Below are 26485 nucleotides of genomic sequence, written 5' to 3'. Positions count from 1 at the left end.
GTACAAGTAGCACAAAAGGGTTCGTACTTACCTTTCGAGTATGAAGCATGGTAGCTGCCCAACGTGGCTTCAAAAGGTTCTCAAAGACAAATCCTTCGGGCCGAAGATCTACAGATGGACGATAGAAGATGTTCTACCTAATGAACACGCCGTCGCGTGCCAAGCGACCACGCTTGAAAAAACTGCCGTTGCAGCAACGACGCCGGAGCTTTCGGGAGATAGCAACCCATCTCGCATTTATATACTGGGCATTGGGAATCTCGGCCGCTTGTTTGCCTCATCGCTGGCCAAACTTCCCAATCGTCCACCTATCACACTCGTCGTTCACCGCAAAAGCTTACTTGAGGATTGGCACTCCAGGCCTGGTATAATCATGCACCAATTATCTCAATCAGGACAACGGGAGCACGGCGGTGCCGAAACTGCTCCTCTGGTTGATTTCGACGTTGAAATGTGGTCTGAGGAACCTCCGCCGTGGCCTCGAGAGGCCCGAGAGATCACTCCTACTGTCGGGGGCATCCCTTCAAAAATCCAAAATCTCATTATTGCCACCAAGGCCCAAAACTCATTGGCACAAGCAGACTGGCTTCGTCGTTATCTTGGACCAGAATCAACTGTGGCGTTTGCTCAAAATGGCATGAATAAGCTCTGGCCCCCTCATGGCTCAGCTTACAACAGGGCAAGGTACTGCTGTCAACGTCAAGGGCAGCAATATCTCCAGAATCCGCTGTGGCTTGTTTGCATAGTTATGCATGGCGTCGTCTCGTTGGGTCCCTTTGAAAGCATACACGCATCTCCAGCGGGCGTTGTCGTAGGTCCGGTCGGCACTGACCATTCTTCTCAAGATGTTTCCTCGTCATATCTGGTCAAGCAACTCCTCGAAGCTCCTCAGTTGAATACTCGATATGCGCAGAGGCCAGAGTTATGGGTCTTGCAGCTGGAAAAGCTTGTGGTTAACTCCATCATCAATCCCTTAACAACCATCTTGAGGTGCAAAAATGGCGACCTATTTTCAGGCAGCGAGGACGGCGATACTGTATCTCGCATAATGGACAGACTCATTGAAGAGGCAAGCGGTGTGTTTCAGTGCCTCGTACAGTACGATGCCAACAGCCGAGGAATTCTGGAAGATGTCTCTGCAGATTCCAGTCACCTTTTGATTGAGCGACTGAGCGTTCCAAACCTTGGTCGGATGCTTTATGACGTTGGGGAGGTAGTCAAGGATAATACAAGCTCCATGCTACAGGACGCCCGCATGGGAAGAACGACAGAGGTCAGGGAATTCAATGGGTGGTTTGTCGACACTGCCGATTATCTGTTAGGTCTCGATGACGTTTCTGCCGAAACTGTCGACGTGACATACCACACGGCATTGATAGAGCTGGTTGAGTCGGGAACTTCTTTGACTAGAGATCAGCTTGGCGAGCATCTTTCTATCGGCTGAGATAAGCATTACGGGACACTAATATAACCTGTTGTGGTTAGGAGATAGATTTATAAAAGCATAAATCGAGCGTTCAGTCTTCTGGAGATAGTATGGCTCATAGCCAGTTGTAAACCAATCAATCCAGATCGAAAATCATTCCATATACGCATTGTGGCAAGCCTTCTCGCCTTTTATTTTCATTGCCGACATACTCGTCAGTACCACCCGAATCTATGATCTTGTCCATCTGTCGTATTCGATGGTCCAGCTGCCTTAGAATTGCCACAGGTTTTGGTTAGTGACTCATGCCTTCCCTAAACTTTCCCGGTGGCTCATGCCCATCACGATGACAGTTACTGTACCTAATAGGATCCCATGGTAAGTCATAATTTTCTCGTTATCATACTCCGTAAGCTCCACGGTATTACGAAAGGGCTGTCTTTTGTCAGCTGCGAAATGACTTCATTATGTAGATACTTTCACTGAACGCAGTTTCCCGCGACCGGTGTTATTTGCATTGGCGTTGTCTTCGTTGGCTATGTCTTTATGCTTGGAAAGCTCCAGTTAATATTGACTGACAGGAGGCTTCTTAGACCTCTCAAACTCAAGTGGACCAATATTGAGAAATTCTACAGTCCAAAGCTCGAAGGTAACTCTTATCAGGTGCCGTTTCTGTGCCGTTGTCATCTTATTACTCTCAATTTCAAGCAGTGTCTTGTGCTCTGTACCAGATACGATTTGGCTGCTGGCAGGGATGTTTGTGACCGGCGCACACGACAATACTAATTCGGGAGGCTTCTCTAGCTTGTAACTGCCCTCTTGTCAGGTTTCAGCGCCTGGGTGAAGCTGCCTTATAGATTCGTCGAGGAAGATAAGCACGATTGACCGAAGCTTGCCCTTACACCAGCCTTTGAAATACGGCGACCTTAAGTCAAGAGCAACACATGAAAAGGTCAGTATTGAGATAGGATACTAGTATATAAGCAAATTATAATGGCTCTATATAAAACGAAACTAGGATAAGACAAGGGGATATAAAGACCAAGACAGAAAACGTAAAGGAAACATAACCAACCCCTCCTTCGTTAACGCAAGAACAAGAAAACACCATTCCCCCAGACCAAAGACGCCAGGGATGGCCGAATGACATATCCTGACATTACCACCCTGTGAACGTTCAGAAAATCATATATCATATCCAAGTGACCGGTAAGCGCCTCCTCATCATACCGAAGCTGTCACCCCTATCTCCCCCAAGTCATACCCCGGGACTTGTAAAATCGTCCGGAAGTATCATGTGATTAGTTTCGTGCTATCTGGGATAATATGGACACGGTACCAGTAATACGGATTCGTCTTGAAACGGACACATTCCGTCACGAGAACGACATCCGAAAGTGGCATGTCCTTCTTTGTCGTTCGACAAATCAAACATAGACAACGCTGCTATATTTGATGATTGTACATTCCGCTACCAACATCGGGGGATTGATGATGCTGGTGCCTTGCATAGATCGTGGTGTCTCCTGACCCAGAAGCCAAAAGTCCTGGCGGAGACGCTGATTGTTATAAACCCACGTCAAGTAATTGAGAGGCTCGTTCTCGACAGGCAGCAGGAGTAAACCCAGTGCCGACTTTAGTGGAAACAATTCTCCATTTTTCGTTCTCGTAGTCTTGAAGAGCAGTTTGAAGCTTTTGATCCTTTCATACTTGTTAGAGCCAGGGGACACAAGATGGCGTCATATCGGAAACTGAAGGATGGAGCTGTTGTTTCACTCACCGTCTCGTCTGTCCATTGGGTCGTCTTCGCCTTCAGTTTTGTGCAGTATCGCACCTGAAGAGTGCCACTAGACCTCCCTGGGAAAAAGTCGGCGATCTGCTTCCAAGTCAAGCTCTTATTCTCCTTCAAGTCGATGAGGAGTTGGTCGTCTTCCGGTGTAAACTTCAGTTTCGGACCCCGGGGCCGTGGAGCCGGAAGTGGCATTCCGACCTGACCCACGACACTGAGGGCCCCTCCCCCGCTGCCGCCCCCTCCATCTATGTCATGGCGCATCAATTTTGTCGGCGGGCCAGTGTCGGGCAGGCGATGATGGTGGTGCGTCGGGGGGAGATGTGCTGATGTCTGCTGTGGCGTGCCCGAAGCCCCAGCCTGAGCATATGCGCCCATGGAGGCTTGCTGCATGGACCCAATCTCTCTATGCTCGAGTTCCGACATGCTAGAAACGGAAATGTCCATGTCGTCTGGGCGAGACCGTTTGACGCCAGATGAGGGGCCAGACGGGCCGCTTAGGGGTCGATAGAGCGGTGCCATAGCGGCATGTGGTGGTCCTGGCGTTCCATAATGGGATTGTCCCGGGTGGTGGCCAAGATGCCGAGGTACTGCATGGTGTGTGCCCATCTGGCCCGGGTCCACGAGTACCTGGTGGGAGTGGTGAACAGCAGCGGCGGCGGCGGCTGCCGCAGCAGCGGCGGCATGATGGTGTGACATTGCTTGATGTTGCTGGTGGTGTGGATGATGCTCGATAGGCTCAAGCGTCGGTGCGGTCGAGTGGTGAAGAGACGCTCGGTGATGGTGAGGCTCGTAGCCGTGTTGCTGTTGATTCTGCTCGCCCAGATGCGAGTCCTGGGGGGAGTAATCGACATTGTAGTCTGGTCCTACCCTGTAGTTGCTCGCCAGCGTGTCTCCGATACATGGGTTACGCCAGAGCGAGCCGCCCTGGCTGGCCGCTGGGGTCTGAAGGGAAATAATTTGATATACCGGGGCCCCTGGGGGCTGCGACGAAAATATTTTGTGCTTACAGAGGGCTGCAGAAACGTGTGGTGTGCTTTGCAGTCGTCGTCGTTAGAGTCCGGTCTCGCTTACAGTTGGGAAAGATAAATTCAAATGTGAGGAAAACAGCGGGTGGTGAATTTCAAGACGACCGTCCGTGCAGCTCGTGGTGCTCCAGGGCTTTCTCCCTGGTGCTGGTCCTCCTGTCGGGGGCAAAGTCTGTCGAAGTGGCTGGTACGGGTGGGCAGCTCTGAGGAAGTCTGATTGGTGCACCAGACAGCCTATTGGTGGTGGACAGCGGTTCGAGGAGAATGCGAGGCGGTAATAAGATCTGGCGGCTGTGGCGGGTTCGAGTAGTAGCTTCGGGGAGGCGTATTGCACAAGGACTCTCACTCTCTTGTAAGAGCTAGTTCCTCAGGCAGAGTCGTAGAGTATCTGTCAGAGTTCGGAGGTATACTCTCTCGGGAGCGTAGCCGACCATGTGTCTTCGTCAACCGTCTGAAAACAAGGCAAAAGAGGGGGCTGTGGCAGGTCAGGTGGCAGCGTGGTCTGCGAGACGTTGTCCAATAATGGCCCCGTACTCAGTGGATGGTAAGAAAGAGAAAGTTGCGGGGGTCAGTTCGTGTGTGCTAGAGATGGCAGGAGGCGTAAGATGTGTGACAGGTAAGAGCCTTAGTGCTAAGGGCAGGAGAGGGGAGGGGGGCGATAGGTCAACTTAAGAGGACCGACCTGTTTGCGCCATAGACTCGAAAACAGTTTAAGCGGCTGCCATGTGTAGACAAGCCTTGTTCCCGAGCTGGGTCGGGCTGCGAGGGGGGGTGGGTTCTCAATTACCTTGACCAACGACGACAGGGTAGCATAATTTGGTGATCTTATGCCATGCCTTGTAAGCCGAATATAGAACAGCAGGCCCCATCTGACAGCGAGCAGGGATGATGGAGAGGGGGCAGCGGCTTAGGATGGAATACTCTTGGAATATGGGAAGGAAGACGACAGGGCACGAGGAAGAGAAATAACAGACAGGGAGGAGCAGGACGGAAAGTATCGGCCGAGGGCTCTCGGCTGAGCTAAAGGGTAGGGAATCTTCCTTTCCCTGTCCCCAGGCCCTTCCAACCAACCACTTGTGCTAAGCCAGCATACTCCAAATAAGAGGCCCCATAGGGTGGTACTGGCAGCGGTGGGGAGGGGAAGTGAGGTGTTGTCCAAACGGAAATAGATCTTGATAGCACGTTGAAGAATACGGAGTACGGAGCACACGGCTGGATTGGCAGGGCGAAGGTGAGACGCATCCTACCATGCTCTGCCATGCTCTTGGCAATGGAGACGGCAGGCGAGACACCGACGGCTGGGAGCCATTCGAAGCACAGTAGTGATGTCAGTAAGCTTTGTGGGAATGTGTGAACTAATCGTTATCTGACGCAATAGCGAACTTGTTGAGCGGTCAAGGGAGGAAGCGTGCTGGGGTATGCGAGGCATGCCTTGTACTTTCGGACGCCTCTCCCAGAAGGATTGCTCGCAATGCAACGCAACCATGGCGGGAGTGTATTAATTCGCATGCAATGACGAGTCCCACGGGAGATGATTTCATCCCTGACTAGCCATCAGAGTGGCAGGCTAGGCAAGAAATTGTCAAGAGGAGCCCGGCGGGACGGTAAGCGAGAGTTCTGCTTAGGTTCTCCAGAAAGAGTAATGCTCCGCGACAGAAGTGAGCGATGGGGCTCAAATAACAATATCTGACGGTCTCGAGACCACCGCGGCCTCCAACGGCCCCCTATTCCTGCTGGTCTTTTCCACAGTCGATATTGCTTTTGAGATTCGGCAGGTGTGCCCGTACTTGCACTCCTGATAGGATACGGACACTCCATACATACCGCACTCCTGTCACGCTCGGGACCATAGATAGTATCTTACGTCGTAGGGCCACAGAAGGTTGACAGGTCGAGCACACCGGTCATTGTGAGAGCAGGGGGAGACCCCTGCAAGTCGGTACCCATACTCCGTACTTGCACACGAGACACAGGGAGGGACCCACGGATAGCGTGTGCCGGCCACAACGGCAGCGTGGCGTACGTCGTAGAACTGCTGGACCAGGTTGCCGGGAAGCCTCGATGGCACAGCAGACAGACAGGCCTGAAGCTGCTGGCTACTCCGCACACTCACTGCAGACAGCGAGAAACAAGGCCTGATGGCAGTACCGCTGGAACAGGCTGAAAGCAGGTCTCACACGACAGCCCCCTTCGGCAACACCTAGATTGCTGCATCCCGCCGTGTTTATGCGCCCTGGCCGTCGCACACGTCTCGGTTCCGGCATGGCAGCACTCGTACCCGCACAACACACGCTGTCGTCCATTGGGGTGGGATGTGCGTGACGAAGCTCCACGTCGCTCAAGATGCTGCTCCGCGCCGGGCTTGTTTTATGGGGGCGACATGGATGCGCATGAATGGGGTGGGTATGCCGCAACCTAGCAATTAAAAGTGTCGTTATGCTGTGCTCCGGGGAAATGAGCTACTCGTAATGGATTGTTCTTTCTAGAACGATGGAAACAGCTTCTAGCGCCGGCCACTCCTTCCTGGTCGACATCCGCTGTGGAAGGCTTCCCTTCTTTATTTTCATTACGCGTACCGGAGCTCGGAGTACTCCGTACGAGAAAGAGAGCTTGTGCTCCGTATCTTACAGTAGTCATTCCAAATTTAGGCGAGCACGGCCCTACGCATGTCGAACATAGCGTGTTTTGCAATGCCCTGACCAGCCGCCACAGCTTAGCCACAGCCCCGCCACAGGTATGATACATGCCAGTCTACTCCGTACTCCGTACCGTGTCGCAGAAGCCTTTCGTGCCGGACACTCCTGATCGTCCGGCTTATATTTGGGCCTTGGCCTAAAGCATCCTACATACAGAGTATTCTCTCGTGTTCGCCGACCTCCTGCAAGCGACGCTCAATACCAACCCCAGACGCGTGCACTGGTGTGCCAGTTAGGATGTGCGAGTCGAATCGTACCCGTACCCGTATTTGCGACCCTGGTAACCATTTCGCCATTCGCTCCACTGGCGTCATCGCTCGGCAACACGGCCATTGTGCGTTAGAAGGAAATTGAAAGCGACGGGCGAAATCAATAGTCCCTCCCGAGAATCCGGGTGTGAGATACTCGACTCGATTCTATCCCACCCCTGTTTCTGTAACCTTGATTGTCCAATCGTTCGAGCCTTGGCTTGGGTCCTTCGCCGCATTGTGTTTTTGTGTGGTCAAAGCAAAAACCGGGCTGTCGCTATGATCGGTCTCTCATTGGCTTCCCCTTTCCCTAAGAGAGTCAGCATTCCCCAAGGGCCCACCACGACGCATAAATGCATGAATATTCGCAAATTTCTTATTACCACCTGCTAATATCTCAGCTCATCATCCTATGATCAGCTGCCTTTCAGCTTGCCCAATTCCCGCCCACTTCTTATCAAAGCACCCTTGGCATCGTATTTGTTCGTGTGATGCTTTTTCGGTATACCCGTTGCAGATGACGTTGTGCTCGAACAAGTAATATCAAACTACCACCCTGCAGTAGATGGACTGGCACCCCTTTACAACCTAGCAGCAGCCCTACAGTTTAAAGCCCGGGGTACGTAACCAATCACGGCTATTCCTAGTCCCCTCCGTCGCCATGGGGCTTTCTTATGAGGTTGCATGTCACAAATACACAATATGCTGATTTAAATCACATTGCCCTTTTCCCTCCAAGAAAAGGCACTGTAACAGGGCGGGGAGAGGGTCTTTCGCTCCCTCTCTCTGCTTCCATATTTGTCGGCCTAGAAAGTTCAATGGGATAAATAAAAGCGATATAAAGTTCACCAACTAACCACCTCGCCCAGGCAAAAGACACAGATCAAAACACGACACGACACGTACACTCTTCTCCCCGCCAGTTCACCTTACTGCTTATATCACTTTTCGTCCATCTTGCCAATTGTCAGGACAATCGCGATCCCATATCCCTGCCACTCCACCACCTTAAGCAAAGTTGTCACTGCGGTCAACCCAGATGTCCTCCAGCTCGGAAAAGTTCTGGAAGTGCAAGGGGCGATGGAGATCACTGTAGAATGAAAGAGGCGTGTCCAGCTTGACATGCACGCTCTTCTTTGCCAGACCAGCAAAATCCGTCCCCATGAAGCTGTAATTCCACCTGCCGGACTCCGGCACCAGGAAGAAGCCTTTGTACTTGGGGCTTAGCAGAAATTTTCGCTTCTCACCCATGCTTGTAGTAAACCCTTGCGGCTGATCGCTCTGCGTGTCCTTGTTTTCCGCGCCCCACCTCAGTCCCTGTGGTGTCAGTCCCCATGCCGAAAGGGAAACACTACCCGGAGTGAAAGAAACGGACACAGATACAGTCTGGTTCCGGTTCTGACTCCATGACTCGTGCGCTTCCTGCAACCGAGCCATCTCCGTCACGTCCGCAGCGGACATGTACGGAAGTTCGTTTCCAGACACCGTGTGAATGACGCCCAAAGGTTCCAAGCCGTTGAGAAACTGGTGCTGCGGCAGGCCCTCCGGCAGTTGTACACTTCTGAGCCCCCCTATCTGTGGCACCAGCACAATGCATCTGATTTCCTTCACCTGGTCTGTCTCCGGAGGGGATGACCCGTACAAATACCCAGCCACTTGGACGCGCAGGTCGGCGATTGTGATGAACTTCTTCAAAATGTTGTTGGGCATGACATACGTTATGCTCTCCACATCACTATCAGAAGGTGAGACATAGATGTTGTTGGATCTTGTCCTCAGGTTTGATGTGGCAATGGCCCTGGTCCGCCACTCCGTTTTCGAGGCAAACGTCTGCTGCTCAAATTGAGACGTCGTAGTAACGATCATTTCTTCTCCATGAACATTGTGAGTCTTGGTTGTGGTAGCCGTGAGCTGCTGCTGCTCTTGCTGCTGCCTCTCGATCTCGGCCGCCTGCTGCCGTTGCATCGATGGCGCTGAAATCTCCATTCCCAGTATGATATCGCGCACCTCACTGTTGGTGAGACTGGAGACGTTCACATTGTTCTTCTTTCCATAGTCATTCAGGATGAGATCGCGAAGCTGGGTCTCTACCTTGATCCACTCCTCGTCCGTCAGAGTTGGCCAGATGTGATGGTCTTGGGTGATGACCGTCTTGTCTGGCCGAAGGATAAGCTTCGTCTTGTCGGGATTGACGTGTAGAGCGCGCAAGATGAGGATAAGACGAGAGAAAGCAGTATACGACGAGATGCCGCTTTTAAGCCACTCGTCGTACAGGTTGAAGAGAACCATCTGTGGCTCTGTCGCCCGCAAAATCATGTCTCCAAGCTTCTCTACCTTCATCGCAGCCTGGAAGGGAAGTTGCAGTTCGGATGCACGAATGGAAATGTTAGGAAAGTCAAGCAGGTTAACTTCCAGAGGGTCCAGCAAGCCCTTCCGCGTGACAATGAGCTGCTTCGGCTGCTCTTCAACAGGCAGCGATCGAATAAGCGCAGCGACTTCTTCTGCCGTCTTCCACTTGGCCAGCTGTCCTAGACGCTTTTGGCCAGCCCAAACGCTCGTGTGGATGATCTTCAGGAATAGCTGGCCCGTGCGTGGGTTGAATATGAAGATTGCACCGTTGATAGGCTTTGTTGTCAAATTACCCTCGAATGTCTTGTGGATCGTCACTCGGTACACGTTTGTGTCGTCAATGAACAATTGTGTTTGGTTGCTGAACAATTCCGAGTAGTTCTGCGAGTTCAAAAACTCCTGATTGCTTTCAGAAGCGTATAACTGCAACCCCTTCCGGATGCGCTCCCGTAGAACGTAAAGCGCCGGATTGGCCTTCATGATCTTCGTCATAGCCTGCTGGATGAGAATCTTGAGGCCGGGGAAGTACTGTCCGAAGGCGGAATACAAATTGTACGCCAAGTCAATGCCGATCATCAGCCCTGTCGGAGACGGGTAAAGGCTCATGGTATCCGTTGTGTAGTCCAGGTACTTTGCGCGGACGTAGCGCTCTATGTCGTGCGAGTCGTAGTCACCGTACCGCAGCTGAACATCGATCCAGAATTTGTCAGTGGTCGTTGATTCAATGGTGTCCTTGGAGTCAAAGAGCAAGGACGGCCGTGTGACATTCCACTTGTGGCTAGCGAAAAGCTGGATGTCCGCACAGGAGCTGTTCATCTTGTACGACTTTCGAGGGTGGATGGTCTCTTTCTGCACCGACTCAATCCCCAGGGATTCAAGCTCCTGGTCAAAAACCTGACAGAGATCCATGACAACAGACTCGTGGATCTTTTGCCACAAATGCGCTCGAAATATCTGAATCAGCGAAATCTTCAGCGTTGGAATTTTGCCATGCAAGAAGATGCCAGTGAGATCTGTACCGGTCAGCATAAAACCCTCCGAAGCAAGCCAGGAATAGAAACAGTGCCAAATGACTAACCTAGCTGCACTCTGAAACCGACATAGACGTCTGCTCGGTTGATTGTGCTATAATATTTGTTAGCCCATGTTGCGCGACTCCTTTCGGTCCTGAGTGGAAAACTTACGGACTCCACCACAAGGTGAAGCGACGATTTGGGATCTGGTTGAGACCAGAGCGCTGGGCATTTGTCAATTTTTTGAACTTCATGGATTCTTCAAAGCCACTGTTGTGTAGCACAAGGTAATCGTCCCGAAGGTAAAGCTGATCGCAATCAGTTCTGAAACCAGCCCATTTTGTCTCGTGTTCTTCAAGAGCTATGTCCTTGATGGCCAGTCTGCTCAGCTTGGGAGCGCCTGTTGTGGGATGAAGGCATGTGGTATCGCTCGAGAAGAGACGATGTACACCTCTTTCCTCTGGCTCTAGCTTAGCAAACTGGGAGGCCGTCATCTCGATCGAGTCGAAGCAGTCATCAGATGAATCAGTTGCATGTCCAGAATCGTTCTTCTGCCGGTGGAGCGCCAGAATATGGTTCGAGGTTACGACAAGATCTTCTTTGCCATCTCCAACTGTGATCCGATAAAGCCGTTCTTTGCCATCGACGATATTGAATGCCCGTCGCGGCTCGCCATCTGGACCAAGCAGTAAGTCACCGTCCCGAACGTCCTCGACCCGAACACGGCTGCCATCATATCGCAAAAGCATAGTGCCATACGCCAGGCAAGCCTTTTCCCAGAAAAGTCCTTCAAAAATAGTTAGTATTGTAGAGCGAGGCATGTAACAATGAAAGCAACCGCGCGCTTACCTTCCCAGCTATCAAACCCGGTGGCTTTAAAAAGACCTGAATCTAGTTAGTAAAGTTTGACCACAAAATGGATGTGAACAAAGATATGCCATGCTTACAATGCTCCAGGATCGTTTCAACGCCCCCCAAGGCCTGGATAACGTCTGTGCGGTAGGCATTCAGATTCCATAGCTTGCCGTCATGCCGTTGACTGGTCCACCAGAATGGATTGCTCTTCATCAACTGGTAAATCTTGAACTCGGCCCGGGCCCGGAAGCCTTTGTCAAAGCTCAGAGTGCTCCGGTCCTTCTGAAAGAGTGTGTTGATACGCGGTAGCCCTCGATCCCAGCTGTCCTCAAGATCTTCTAGCGTAAGCCGTCGATTTTGCTGATTGGCTTCGAGTCGCTTCTGAGAATACTCGGTCCAGACACGTTGAGAGTCGATAAACTCTGCCTCCCAAGGAATGATATAACGAAAAATGTTTGGAATCAACGTCTCATCGCCATGTGTCATGCCCGCGCGGTAGTGAGTTACGCCAACATCGGTCTGTTTGGACCACCGCTTATCACTAGCTGGAATGAGAATATGAGAGCCTGAGATCATCCCAAGACCTCCCAGCTCCTTCGGTGTGTAGAACACAGCAGGTGGAAATCGAGATGGCATTTTCGAGTTCAGCCCAATCTTGACACGCGTCTGAATTTTTGTTTCGCACTTGACAATGGTATCCAAAAGATTCACTGTTGAGACAGCAGCCTCGCGGTAATAGGTGAAGAGCGCAATCAAAGCCGTGTTCCACTTGTTCGCAATCTTGGTAAACGTTGTCGACCCAGAGGACATCAAAATCTGGCGAATGCGGTTGTTGAATTTGTGGACGTCTTCCTCCGTCACCTGAAGGAACGCGTGCGCAGTTCTTTCTTTGGTGGTATTGTCGACCAAAGACCAGACACTGTCCTTGACTGGAAATTCATCGTTTTGGTTGCGTGTCTTGGGCAGGATGCGGACTTCAAATCCACACATGGAGAAAAGCAGATTCGGGTTGTCTCGACTGTACACGCTGGCGAACGTGTCTTCCCACTCGATCGTAGTCACGGACCGAGGTAGCCGATTCTTCAAGTCCCAGAATACGGCTCTTCCCAAGTTGACGTCGTGTCGCATCAGACGCATCCGAGAATCGCGAGGCCAGCACTTCTTTGTCCTGTAGCCTATGACATTTTCGAAATTGGGGTCAGGCTGCTCGGTCAAGAACCGCTGAATCAAATCACGCGACTCCTCGGCCGAAAACCGCAAAAACACCCAAATTTTGTCGATATATCTGGTGTAAAGACGGATCGGATGCTTTGTCTCCGTGTCCCGGTCTTGGAACTGAAGAAAATCGTTTGGGCTTTGAGGCGGCCCGGCAATCTCACTGGCGCGCTGTGGTCCGAGCAATAGCAAGTCTAGAATCAATCCATAGTACTGGAAGACAAAGGCAGAGAACTGAAGGCCCCGGATCATGCCATAGCTGTTGACATGGCTCATATCCTTGTATGCAAGCGTCACATTGTTTTTGGCAGTAATGTAGTCGGCCAAGTTGTGATCCATAACCAGTCGCAGTAAGGAATTGAGTAGAGTGAGCTCGATCTTCTCATAAACTTTGGACAGCTGTGTCTCGATCAAGACGTTGCACTCGCCGGTTTCTGTCTCCCAGACAGTCTGCAAGTTGTTGATGCCCTGCGTCCATTTGTACACCAACAACGGTGGGACTTCAGAGTCTGAGGGCTTGATCCAAGCAGGAAAGAGGTGGCGCTGGTCTGCTTGATACCACAGATACTGATCTAGATACGCATCGCTGATTTTCTCAATCGGCTCAATGTCGTACACAGGGTTGATAGTGCTGTAGTTGTCGTTCATGTCGATGCCAACCTCTTTGAAAGCTCTCTGGGTGAGCAGGAATCTCTTGATTCGCTCTAGCGTCGTTCCTGGGTTGTCATATGCCTGCTCGATTAACGCGAGCTCCTCTCGCTGGCTTTGATTCAGCCTGCCCTTTGTCGAGTAGGACTCGCGAAGTCTCTCGAGGGCCAGAATCAGTATCTTCGTGTCGTGCTTGTACGATACACTAGGAAATGGAATAGGTGAGAATTTCCTCGACTCCAGCCAGTGTACCGTCGTCGTATATATTGCAACGGCCTCTTCAGAGGACACGTAGGGACCGTCTTTCATGTGGTTGTGCTGTCTCTCTTGTTCTGCTTTCAGCCACAGACGCGTGAGTCGACCAACGTTCTTCTTCGCCACAGTTTTGTCCACAGTGGCACCTCGCCGAATACGCTCTCGGTTGTAGTGCGCAACAGAAATCCACCAGTCTGCTTTTGCTTTGACATATCGAAGAATCACATTCTCGATGGGCGCGGGCAAGCCAGGCACCTTCCAAGGAATATTACTCTTCCAGCACCGCCAGGCCTCAGACAGATGCTGGAGAACTGTATTGATCTTGTTCTGCTTGATGCCCTCAGGCATCATGTCCATCAAGTCGTCCATGACAGACGCACGAAGCTCAAGGTCAAAATGGGATTCCACTCTCTGCTTGGTGACCGTTTTGGCCACGCCCTTGCTGTGCCGACCCTCGAACTGACGGGAAAGCAAGTTGCCCAACCAGCGTTCCAGTAGAGGAATGATACCACGCATGAAAAAAAGCCACACCCTCCAAGCTGGTGCCCACACACCACAGCCAGGGCCCTTTCCAACAGAACCAATGTTGAAGCTGAAGTAGATAAGATGCTTGAGGTCTTTACAAGATCTGATTTGGTGCATCAGCTTGTACTTGTACCGGTACATTCCAGTCAGTTGGCCAACATGGTTGAATGCGTAGAGAATACCATCAGCCAGTTGGAAAGCGTCAATGTTGCCAAGACGATACTGGACATGTGCGTCCACAATCAGCTTGGTCAACCGCAAGATCTCACGCATCAGATGGAACGCGTTTCCGAAGCGAGACTTCTTCCGCTCCTTCGTGGTCAAAGTCTTGACCGGCTTCAAGTTGAAATTGTAGTCCAGGTGAAGATATGTGAGGTTCTTCCGGTGTATAAGCAGGTTAAGCATATTGAACCCCTGTCTGCAGACATGCAGGCCAGCTTCAACCCAGTCAATTGTCGTCTGTTGGAAGAACTTTGTCTGTTTTAGCGTCTGGAGAAGATCCTGCCTCTGCAGTGTCTTAGGCTTCTTCTTGTGCAACTCATTGAGGACGTACGTCTTCAAGAGCTTCTGGTAGGATACGTGTATTTTCAGAGGTAGGTCGGGAGGAGGATGATCCAGATAGAATTTTTTGACCAAAGGAACGTCTTGAGCGCGGACCATATGGCCAGATCGACGATCAAAAGGATACGGTGCCCACCACAACTCGATGGCGGAGGTCGTGTCATCCGTTGCAAGGGCCTCATCAGCAAGGAAGGGCGACAATCCCGCAGGCAGTTCAAATACATCATCATCCGGTTCTTCGTTGCGGCCAGGTCCAAAAAGCTCGTCTTCATGGCTGACAGTGGTATACTTCGACGCAGAGGAGCGCGATGAGACCGGGTTGATAGACGACTCAAAATGAAACGTAGGTAGGGCTGCATTATCCGACACTCTATATACGCTCTGCGGGAAAGCGTACCAGGAGTTCTGAACGCTTCTGGGTAAGGAGTTGTACAGATGCGGAAATGCAACCCGAGACTCTGTTCGAATTGGGCTCCGGAAAATAATGCGGTCTATAGCATTAAACTCGCCAAAGTCCTCGTCGTTCGGATCGATATCCTTGTATAGCGGTTCAAATCGCGGCCCGCCAGGAAGAGCAACATTCAGCGCTTTGGAAGTGAAAAAGCTCTGCGGCTCGAAGAGGTAGAAGTAGTTTTCGTCGTGGATGCCGGTCATTAATGGACGACTGAGGCGGTACAAAGTAGCCATCTGCTGCAATGAGAGGTTCCAGGCTTTGTAGCTTGGTCCATTGACATGAGGCGTATCGACTAATGGTCTGTTGTCATAAAACCACTCGTAGACGGCTTCGTCTTCTTCTTCATCGAGCTCCATTTGAATAGGTTCCAAGGGCTCCACATCTTCGATGTTCTCAGACCAAGACAGTGGAGGCTCTTCATCGTCAAATGGAGGAAATCGCATGCGCTTGAAAAGCCTCCTGTCACTCTTCTCTTTCCGCATGGCAGTCCACATAGTTGCCCATTGCGCGTGGAATACTGGCTCGATAACGCGAGGCACTTCATTGACAAGAGTCAGGCACCCATTGACGTGATAAAGAACCTTTACTTCTCGTGCTGATTCCCAAGGCATCGGCATGTTCTCTAGAAGTTTCAAAACTGCATGGGGCATGAATTTGAGAGCACCCAGGTAGCTTCTCTTGTCGCTGGTGTATTTCTTCTGGGAAACATCGCCAATATCTTTCACGATCTTCCGCAGATGTTCCGGTGGCATGTCGGCTTTCTGCGTCTCAACAAAGCCGCCCCTTCTCTTCTCGCCAAATCGATTGCGATGCGTCCGAAGCCATTCGTTCTTCTTCTGCTGAAGTTTCGCAATGTCGGCACCAGTGAGAGGCTTGAACCCAGGCGGGGAGGGTGGCGGGGGGGCCGCAGGAGGAGGAGGAAGCATCCAGGAATCAGGAGGAGGAGGAGGAGGAGGTGAAGAAGGCGGAGGAGCCCATCCTGGAGGGGGGGGAGGCAAGGACGACATTTTCGGTCGTGAACCGTGTCAAACACGGTAAACAACGGTTCTTTTTCGCAGGTTTTCGCGTCGAATATCTGGCCTTCGGTGATAATTCTGTACAAGATATCTTGGTGTAAACGGCTCAGTCTGAGCGAAGAAGCACCGCTGAAGATGTGATAGCCCCCTCCTCAAAAGGATGATGGACGAAATTTGTTCTAGGCCAGACGCGACAGTTGCGAAGCTCGTTGAATTTCAGAACTACTAGCATATTTTTTTTGCCACCCGATACTACGTATCAATGCACTACGGTGTAGCACGTGACCTCTGTCAGCTGGCAAACATTAATGCGGTCCGAAACATTTTGCAAGCCCCAGTACTGAAGCCACACCCCACTAAAACTTATTTTTTGCATGGTTATTTTTTTCCCCTCGTGTGCCACTTTTTTCTGTGCTTCGTTGCCAGTCTAAACGAACACGTTCAGTCATTACGTCTAATACGGCTTTCAAGATGGCTGCGAGATTTACTGTTGACGATAGCTCGAGTGAGAGCAGCTCCGACGAGGAGGAGCTTTACTCCGAAGAGGAGGAAGAGGAGGAAGTGGACGACGATGAGGACGACGACGACAGCGATGACGATAGCGATGAAGACAGCGATGAAGACAGCGATGACGAAGGTGCCAAAAAGCGTGGCGCCAACGCATTCTTGCTCGACGAGTCTTCCGACAGCGAGGAAGAGGCTGACGAGGCCACTACCAAAGTCAAGAGTGCCAAGGATAAGCGCTTTGAGGAGTTGGATGCCACAATCACGGCCATCGAAAACGCACAGAAAATCAACGACTGGGGCTCTGTCTCTACAGGTTTGTTGCCTACGGTATGCACGTTCTCGGAGTGACGGCTGCTAATTTCAATTAAAGAATTCGACAAACTCAACAAGCAGGCCGAAAAGCTTCGTGCTGGCTCAAAAGCACCCAGACTTTACGTCAAGGCTGTTGCCGATCTCGAAGATTTCATGAATGAGACCATCTCAATGCAGAAAGTCGCCCTGAAAAAGATGAATGCGACCAGTGCGCGAGGCCTGAATGCTGTGAAGCAGCGCATACGGAAGATCGTCAAAGAGTATCAGTCCCAGATTGACGCCTATCGTGAAGACAAGGATGGCTTTATGCTGTCTGACGAGGAGGAGGAGGCTGTTTCGAAGCCGAAGCCGGTGAAGGTGCTTGATTTAGTCTCAGATGCCCCTATCGAAGAGGATGACGACAACAGTTTCAAGACTATCGGAAAGGGCGGCCGTACTTTGCAGTTTACACCGGAGAGCATCCTAAAGCACCTTCGGGGGATCATGGAAGCCCGTGGCAAGAAGAACACGGATCGCCTGGAGCAAATCAAGATAATGGTGAAACTCAACGAGATTGCCGCCACTCCGTACCAGCGAATCCGCGTCCTCCTGACGCTTGTCTCGGCCCGGTTTGACTTGGGCTCAGGTGCCGCAACTTACATGCCTTTGGATCAATGGAAAGCTGCTGAAAAAGAACTGGCGCTTCTTTTCAGTATTCTTCGGGACAACAAAGAGTTTATTGTTTTGGAAAGTGCTGAAGAATGGGACGATGATGAGAAGCCTCCGGTTCTAGAAGCCGGACAAGCTTATATCAAAATTCCTGGCAGCATCGTCTCCTACATCGAAAGGCTAGACGATGAGCTCATTCGCTCCTTGCAGAACATCGACCCTCACACATCTGAGTATATTGAACGTCTTACGGATGAGAGCTCTCTGTACAACATCATTTTCCAAGGACTCCTGTACTATGAGACTCTCCGCCGTGACTCGTCTCTTGAAATTCCCCAGGAGAGCCTGAACCGCATTATTATGCGTAGATTGGAACATATATACTTCAAGGTATGAGACACTGATCCTAGCGATTGACACATTCTTCACACTAGCTAACGAGTTTTACTCCCTGTGCACGCAGCCTGCACAAGTCATTAAAATTCTGGAGGAAAGCAGCTGGAAGTCTGTCGCGGATGATGTTGACTCCTTGATTTCCCCGAGGGTAGACTGCAGTGAACCGACGCGTCTTCTGAACGTGCTGTGTAGCTACCTCTTCGCTAATAGCGAGGGTATCATCCGCGCACGCGCTATGCTCTGCGAAATCTATTTCCTAGCCCTCCACGATGATTACTACCACGCACGCGACATGATGCTCATGTCGCATCTGCAGGAAACCATTGGCAGTTTTGATGTCCAGTCTCAGATACTCTACAACAGGACGCTGGTCCAAGTCGGCCTCTGCGCTTTTCGGAAGGGTCTTGTCTACGATGCCCAGAACACCTTGCAAGAAATTTGTGGCAGTGGTAGGCAGAAGGAACTCCTAGCTCAGGGCGTTATGATTCAACGGTATAGCCAAGTTTCACCGGAACAGGAACGGATCGAGAGGCAGCGCCAGCTACCTTTCCACATGCACATCAACCTCGAACTCTTGGAGTGTGTGTACCTGACATGCAGCATGCTATTGGAAATCCCATTGCTGGCGCAGACTGGATCATCGCCTGATATCAAGAAGCGGGTAATCAGCAAGACCTACCGCCGTATGCTTGAGTACCATGAGCGGCAAATCTTCACTGGGCCTCCAGAAAACACTCGTGATCATGTGATGCAGGCATCGAAAGCCCTGGCTGCTGGGGAGTGGAAGAAGGCAACAGAGTTCATCCATGGCATCAAGATCTGGGAGTTGATGCCGCAGGCTGATAGCATCAAGGCTATGCTTGCGAAGCAGATCCAGGAAGAAGGTGTAAGGACGTTCCTCTTCACGTATGCCCCTTTCTACGATACGTTGGCTGTGGAGACATTGAGCGCCATGTTCGAGCTTGAGCCTTTCAAGGCATCAGCCATTATCAGCAAGATGATAAGCCATGAGGAGCTTGCGGCAGCTTTGGATCAAGTGAATCAGACCATCATCTTCCGGAAAGGCGTCGAGCTCAGTCGCCTGCAAAGCCTGGCGCTCACGCTTTCCGACAAAGCAAGTGCTCTCATTGAGACAAACGAACGGACACTCGAACAGCGCACACAAGGCACTGCGAATGCATTCGAGAGGCAAGGCGGCCGTGGTCGGGGGGGTGGACAAAGGGGTGGTGCGCGAGGTGGCCGGGGCGGCCCACGGGCAGGAGGAAACACGCAGCGCCAGGCAGGTGGTACACAGTTTACTGGAGGTGCCCTGGGCGCAGCTGTTCGTGCATAGGTTTTGTCATGTTCGTCAAACCACCTGTAGTCAGATTAAAATTGACCTTTACTTCGGTTGTTATTGTTGGCCTTGCCAAAACGCTCGACATAACGTTAATATATGCACTACATGCCACACGTACATAGGTAGTGTAAGGGTATTCCACACACGCGTCCCTACGCACCGGTTCGGCAACCAGTCGCTTACCAAGCGACGGACTTAACGAACTATCTTGACACGTTGCACGGGACTAGCACAGCCACTTAGCTGTGCCACGCCCCACTGGGTTTGCGCTACACCGCATCTTCCAGCCACGTATATATTAGCTGGCAGGCCTTCGCCTACCAGTCTCCTATAGTTCGTTAAGTTGAAGTCTTAATACAACAGTACAAACCAGTTAAGCCTTCGTGACCACGCATTGCACACCAGCCCCTTACAGGTAGGTTGACCCTTGGAGAACCTATGGCATCGCAGAAACCAGACATGTGTGTCGACCCCTGGAGGCGGTAAAAATGTAGCCACCTCCATAAATATACAAGGTGTGAATGGCGGAATTCCTCAGTGCGGCTAGCACTTCTCTCGAACAAACGATAATATATGGGACCGAGTAAATCGAACGAGGGACTCTTTGAGGTTTTTTATATTTAGCTAACAAACTGTATACTAAGTATCGTAACGCATGGACCAATATCAGTCGCCTGTTATAAGCAATACTATAACCTAGAAAATATCATCTACCTTTCCTTACCATTGAAGACTATCCGCATTCAGTCCAAGACAATATGCTGTTATTCACAAATAAGGTCATTAATATTAAGATGGTGTACATGCTATTTAGACATCTCTTGTCCTTTCGGCGTAATACAAACAAAAACCGTAAACTGCCGTCGAAAAGTCTTTAGGTTCTGAAATGCGATGATAACTTTAAAGATCTTACTGACACACAGGAGCTAATCTAGCATAACTAGGCTGTACCTAGGACAACCGTCGTTGCATTCTGTTTTACGTTAAGGAATATACTCGTAGAATTTACTTAGGACCCTTGAATACCGTTGCAATGCCTATAGTAAGCTACTATTCATCTTTAGCGATGACAAAATGCCTGTGAAGGAAGGCATAATATTAGTTGTTATTATTGGAAATTTTCCCGTAAACAGTTTAGCACTAGTACTATGTTGTTTAACGCCCTATCCATTTATAAAATTGCTAGTGTGCAAAGCTGTAGGAGAGCCGCCGGCAAGGTTAAAAATATGTTATATATTAGGCCTTCCTAAGCCAATTGTAAGGGTATTCCACACACGCGTCCCTACGCACCGGTTCGGCAACTTGTCGCTTACCAAGCGGCGGACTTAACGAACTATCTCGACACGTTGCACGGGACCAGCACAGCCACTGAGCTGTGCCACGCCCCACTAAGGTTGCGCTACACCGCATCTTCTAGTCACGTATAAATTAGCTGGCAGGCCGTCGCCTACTAGTCTACCATAGTTCGTTAAGTTGAAGTCTTAATACACAAGTACAAACACGTTTAAGGCCTTTAAAATCACACATTGCACACCACCCCTTACACCAATTTTCTTAAACTAAACCGCTTCTTAGCTTTAATAAATACCCTTACTATTAGCGAATAATAACAGGCAGGGTTTAAGCAGTTACTAATCTTAGAAAGTGTAAGGGTTGATGTGCAATGTGTGATTTTAAAGGCTTAAACGTGTTTATACTAGTGTATTAAAACTTCAACTTAATGAACTATGGTAGACTAGTAGGCGACGGCCTGCCAGCTAATTTATACGTGACTAGAAGATGCGGTGTAGCGCAACCTTAGTGGGGCGTGGCACAGCTCAGTGGCTGTGCTGGTCCCGTGCAACGTGTCAAGATAGTTTGTTAAGTCTAACGCTTAGTAAGCGACGGGTTACTGAACCGGTGCGTAGGGACGCGTGTGTAGAATACCCTTACACTATCCCCTCCCTAAGTAACGCCCTTGTTAGCCTAGAGGTGTATACGCGGCAGCCACTTGCTTGTTAAAAACCCTTTTTATGTTAAGTTAGGAAAAAGAGTTAAGTGCTTTAGGTTATTAGCGGTTGCTAAGCGGTTGCGGATTGCTTGCTTATACGACTGCATTTAGGTACGTAAAAGCGTACACGTACTGCTTAGTCTATAGCGGTAGTAAACGCTAGATCTTGCTTAATATAAGGGTTGTTCTATGCGTAAGAGCTTTTTAAGAGGCGTGCAGCTTAGATCTTACTTAAGAAACGCTTAGGTTGCTGTTAATAAGTGTTATAAAGGAGCTAGCTTTAGATACTAAGTATATAAAGGTATAGTATACGCTAACTAAAAATAATAGTATAAAGCTTAAGACTTTTAATTACTAGTAAAGTAGAATAAAGGCATTAGTAGCTATTTATTACTTATTAGGTATAAAACTATTACTAACTAAATAATAAAGGTAGTTTGCTACTAAGACATCTTTTATTTAATTTTAAATATTTTTTTACTTTATTATTAAAGTAAGGTTAAGTAAGTTTTTAAGATATATTTAAACATTTAATAACGTAGCTTTTTTATTACTTTAAAGTATAAAAGAGTAAGTATATTTTATAATTTTAAAATAAATTTATTTATACTTATAAAACTACTTTTACCTTTTTAGCCTTTTTTTTTAATCTTATTAGCATAGTAGGTTAATATAATAATTTATAACATTATATAGTAGCTAGCTAATAATTACTTATAAATAATATTTAACTAAAGCTATTTTTAAGTTTTAATAAACTTTTTTATAGATATAAATTGTAACGCCGCCCTAGGAAGGGGACCGACGCAGGCCACGCGCAAGCCGTACGCAGTATGCGCACAGCGTATTAGATGTACGTCGTAGACTAGAAGCGGTGCTTGTGGCGCAGGCTGCGTGGCGCAGTCTGCGCACAGGCCACAGCACGTGCTAGCGCACGGGCCAAGTAGAAACGGGGTCGCGCCTGCCCTGCGCACTTGGTGCGGCAGAGGTGCGCCTACGATAAAGAGCGCCTCCCGCACTCCCTTAGAGTGCAAGAGGCAAGAATTAGCTATTGAATATACGGCTACTTCCTCTTGTTAAGAAGATACCTCCTTGCCTGCCTGACTTACCTGGCCTACCCAAGTACACCTTTAACATAAATCTTATAAAATACTTTTCTTAAGTATATATACTATTTTATAAAAGTATAAGTCTTTACTAGTATAGTAGTTACTAAGTAATAGCTAACTTTAAAGTAAGCTTTATACCTAAACTATATTTTTAAGGCTTATTTAAACATTTACTATAAGTTTTTATATATAGCTTTACTAAAGAACTTAGTATACTATATTAGCTATCTAGCTAATAATATATTATACTTATTAGTAAGTATATTAACTTATATACGCTAGTAGCTAACTACTAACTAATAGTTCTTTAATAAGATTAGAAGCTTAGCCTAATATATTAAAAAGTTTTTAGCTAGTATAAACAAGTTGCTACTTTAGTAGATTATAGTTAATATTATTATTCTAACGCTAGGCAATTATATAGTAACTATTTAAAAGTTAATAACTTTAATAGTAGTAACTAAAGAACTTAGCTACGCCTTATAAAAAGATAAGTTAAAGCCTTTAGTAACTAACTAATACTTTTAGCATAAACGTTTTAAGTGTAACGCCGCCCTAGGAAGGGGACCGACGCAGGCTACGCGCAAGCCGTACGCAGTATGCGCACAGCGTATTAGATGCACATCGTGAACTAGAAGCGGTGCTAGTGGCGCAGGCTGCGTGGCGCAGTCTGCGCACAGGCCACAGCACGTGCTAGCGCACGGGCCAAGTAGAAACAAGGTCGCGCCTGTCCTGCGCACTTGGTGCGCCAGAGGTGCGCCTACGATAAAGAGTGCCTCCCGCACTCCCTTAGAGTGCAGAAGGCAAGAATTAGCTATTGAATATACGGCTGCTTCCTCCTGTTAAGAAGATACCTCCTTGCCTGCCTAACTTACCTAGCCTACCCAAGTACACCTTTAACAATTCCTAATTCTTCTACCATTAGGCTACCCAAGTTAGGAGGCAGAAGGAGCAATGGCACCTCGAAAGACTACGAAGCAAACGTCGCACGCACGTAGTGCGCAGGAAGAGAGCAGCTCCGGGGCAACAGTCGAGAACCCCCTTAACCCTATCGTCGAAGAAGTAGAGAACGAAGACTCTAATCTCTTAAAGGAGGATTACAAGCAACTGGATGACGACGATGCGGGCGAAGGCCCCTTAGGGCAGACTATTAGGCCCACTATAGACTAGATGGTAGCGGACCTTATTGCTGAAAATAATCGACTGCGTAAAGCGGAGCGCTTAAAGCAGCGAATAGTAGACCTATAGCAATATGTAAGGGTATTCTACACACGCGTCCCTACGCACCGGTTCGGCAACCAGTCGCTTACTAAGCGGCGGACTTAACGAACTATCTTGACACGTTGCACGGGACTAGCACAGCCACTTAGCTGCGCCACGCCCCACTGGGTTTGCGCTACACCGCATCTTCCAGCCACGTATATATTAGCTGGCAGGCCTTTGCCTACTAATCTCCTATAGTTCGTTAAGTTGAAGTCTTAATACAATAGTACAAACTAGTTAAGCCTTCGTGACCACGCATTGCACACTAGCCCCTTACACAATAGCTCTTAGATACGAGAGCAACCCGAGTAAAGGGTAAGCGCACTCGTAGCAAGGACTCTGACGAAGACAGCTCTTGTAGTTAAGATATTATCTTAAAAAGCGGCATCGAACCGCTCTTTAAGACACCTAGCAGCTTCTAAGAGCGCGCCACCTAGCTATAGGCTAGGAAGCAACACTTTTATCTAGCCTTTAATAAGTTTAGAAGCGCTAGTTACTAGATTAATTATATGCTTAAATACATAGAGCAGTTATGCCGCACTATATAGGAAACGCGCCTGCAGAGCATAATAGACGTAGTAGTGGTGTAAGGGTATTCCACACACGCGTCCCTACGCACCGGTTCGGCAACCAGTCGCTTACCAAGCGGCGGACTTAACGAACTATCCTGACACGTTGCACGGGACTAGCACAGCCACTTAGCTGCGCCACGCCCTACTGGGTTTGCGCTACACCGCATCTTCCAGCCACGTATATATTAGCTGGCAGGCCTTCGCCTACCAATCTCCTATAGTTCGTTAAGTTGAAGTCTTAATACAACAGTACAAACCAGTTAAGCCTTCGTGACCACGCATTGCACACCAGCCCCTTACATTCTTCAACTTCTTTTCCACGAGGAGCAATGTCCGATCATAGGGCGGCCACTCCGCGATCAGCACGCGAACTGTCAGAAGCCAAGGACGTGCCAATGCCACCCCCTACGCCAATGCACGGCAGCCACACCTTGCGCGCAGCATCTGCAGGCACCCCGACCCCGTCCGTCGAATCAGAAACGAGACCGGTACATGTGCCGCTCAACGACACCTTGCCGCTCAACAACACCTTGCCGGCCAAAAAGCAGCTGCAAAGCGATGAATACACTTGTATTATGCAGACGCTAGAGGCACTGACCAACATTATGGCCGCAAGGGTTACGGGGCCACCGCCTAGCAGTCGCCACCATAACGACAAGCCACCGCAATACGGTATTAAGAGGTTAGAAATTAGTGCCTCCGCTACGGAGACGGAAGAGTAGTTAGCGACGATAGAGGACGCCTACAACACTAATGCACGCAGCGACGCGTTGGAAGATATAAAGATTATTTAGGCAGGTAGTCGGCTAACTACTGCACTGGCGGCTGATTAGCGAAAGCACTGCGACCAACTCTGCGCTAGTAAACCCCTAGTTACACGCTGCACATAGACGCACTTTGTCGCGTTCATCCGTCGGGAACACTTAAACCTTAAATTCCAAATGCACCGCATCTATAAGGAAAGCTGGATGCTTCGGCAAGGCGGCGAGTCGCCGATGGCGTACTAGCGGAAATAGGACTACTTGTAACGAAAGATTGGCAACACCTTTAACTAGGCAGGCGAGATCGCCTAGAGGTATTAGCGAGGGCTCGACGACCACTTGGCGAAGTGGTATTAGAACAAGACTATCGGCAAGTCTTTTAGTACAGCAATAGAGATCGCCAATGCTTGCGAAGAGTATTGGTCCTAGGGCCAGGAACGGAGGAAGAGATAGGACGACTAGAAGCGGGCGGTTACGGTCGACGGCATGCTAGCTAGCAGGCTAACAAAGAAATAGCGTCGCGACAATAATAAGACAAGGAACCGCGGTTTTACAAGGAGCAACCTAAGCCTGCAACCGGTTGCTGGCTAAGGTTAGTCTACTTCCTAACCTGCTAACCTTAGCAGTTTAAACAACATTAACGTTGCGTTAAAGTGCTAGAATTATAGCAAGAGCGGGCACACCTCTTAAGAGTGCTCTAAGCCTAAAACCTACGCACAGGTTAAGAAGCTTTAAGCAGAACTAGAAGATAGTCTTTAAGAGCTTAACAACTAGGAGGCAACCTACTCTAACTAGGAAAACTAGCAAGGTTAACAAAGAAGCCTTGCCTTTTATTAACCCTACTAGCGTAGCTAACTAAGAATGTAATTCCTTGCTGCTATACCCTAGCTAAGGCATAGACGCCTAGCAATCGCTGGGCTGCTGTTGTTGTGTAAGGGTATTCTACGCACGCGTCCCTACGCACCGGTTCGGCAACTAGTCGCTTACCAAGCGGCGGACTTAACGAACTATCTTGACACGTTGCACGGGACTAGCACAGCCACTTAGCTGCGCCACGCCCTACTGGGTTTGCGCTACACCGCATCTTCCAGCCACGTATATATTAGCTGGCAGGCCTTTGCCTACTAATCTCTTATAGTTCGTTAAGTTGAAGTCTTAATACAACAGTACAAACCAGTTAAGCCTTCGTGACTACGCATTGCACACTAGCCCCTTACATGTTGCAAACCTAGATTCCTATGCTAACTTAAATGTAGTTAACCTAGAGGTTGTTTAACGGCTTAGTCTAAAGCTGCTTTAGCAGCACTTAAACCTAAACCTAGTCTTTGTTAACAAGAAAGCACTATAGGCTTGTAGCCTATATAAGCTAACTATTGTGCTAACAAAAAATAAGGTTTCTTACACATTAATATAAGTTTTTACAGCTGTTTGCTAAGTAGGCGCTAACTACAAAGACATTATCTTAAGTTATAAAAGACTAAGGTTTTTAAGCGTTATTATTAACATTATT

General features: G+C 49.2%; 5 protein-coding genes across 5 annotated transcripts; 2 read left to right on the top strand and 3 right to left on the bottom strand.

Moving 5' to 3' along the window:
- Nucleotides 1-373: 373 nt before the first annotated feature.
- CMQ_112 (2-dehydropantoate 2-reductase) lies at nt 374-1444 on the top strand (the record flags this gene model as incomplete). Its single annotated transcript, XM_014313734.1, has 1 exon — nt 374-1444. The coding sequence occupies one exon, from the start codon at nt 374-376 to the stop codon at nt 1442-1444; it is 1071 nt and encodes a 356-aa protein (XP_014169209.1).
- A 1409-nt stretch (nt 1445-2853) lies between these two features.
- CMQ_189 (myb DNA-binding domain containing protein) lies at nt 2854-3662 on the bottom strand (the record flags this gene model as incomplete). Its single annotated transcript, XM_014313811.1, has 2 exons — nt 2854-2985; nt 3207-3662. 2 exons carry the CDS (start codon nt 3660-3662, stop codon nt 2854-2856), a joined length of 588 nt encoding a protein of 195 aa, XP_014169286.1.
- A 50-nt stretch (nt 3663-3712) lies between these two features.
- On the bottom strand, nt 3713-4069 carry CMQ_284 (uncharacterized protein; the record flags this gene model as incomplete). The annotated part of the gene is made up of 1 exon (XM_014313906.1): nt 3713-4069. The coding sequence occupies one exon, from the start codon at nt 4067-4069 to the stop codon at nt 3713-3715; it is 357 nt and encodes a 118-aa protein (XP_014169381.1).
- A 4126-nt stretch (nt 4070-8195) lies between these two features.
- Nucleotides 8196-15988, bottom strand: CMQ_307 (pre-mRNA splicing factor; the record flags this gene model as incomplete). Its single annotated transcript, XM_014313929.1, has 6 exons — nt 8196-10549; nt 10615-10661; nt 10721-10949; nt 11001-11336; nt 11399-11434; nt 11497-15988. The coding sequence occupies 6 exons, from the start codon at nt 15986-15988 to the stop codon at nt 8196-8198; spliced, it is 7494 nt and encodes a 2497-aa protein (XP_014169404.1).
- A 561-nt stretch (nt 15989-16549) lies between these two features.
- Nucleotides 16550-19274, top strand: CMQ_3 (eukaryotic translation initiation factor 3 subunit; the record flags this gene model as incomplete). Its single annotated transcript, XM_014313942.1, has 3 exons — nt 16550-16898; nt 16956-17935; nt 18009-19274. 3 exons carry the CDS (start codon nt 16550-16552, stop codon nt 19272-19274), a joined length of 2595 nt encoding a protein of 864 aa, XP_014169417.1.
- Nucleotides 19275-26485: the final 7211 nt, after the last annotated feature.

The sequence above is a fragment of the Grosmannia clavigera genome, assembly GCF_000143105.1.
Source record: "Grosmannia clavigera kw1407 unplaced genomic scaffold GCSC_179, whole genome shotgun sequence".
NCBI classification, from domain to species: Eukaryota; Fungi; Ascomycota; class Sordariomycetes; order Ophiostomatales; family Ophiostomataceae; genus Leptographium; species Leptographium clavigerum.
Note: the sequence above shows the minus strand (reverse complement) of the source record. Positions and strands in the feature narration are given on the sequence as shown.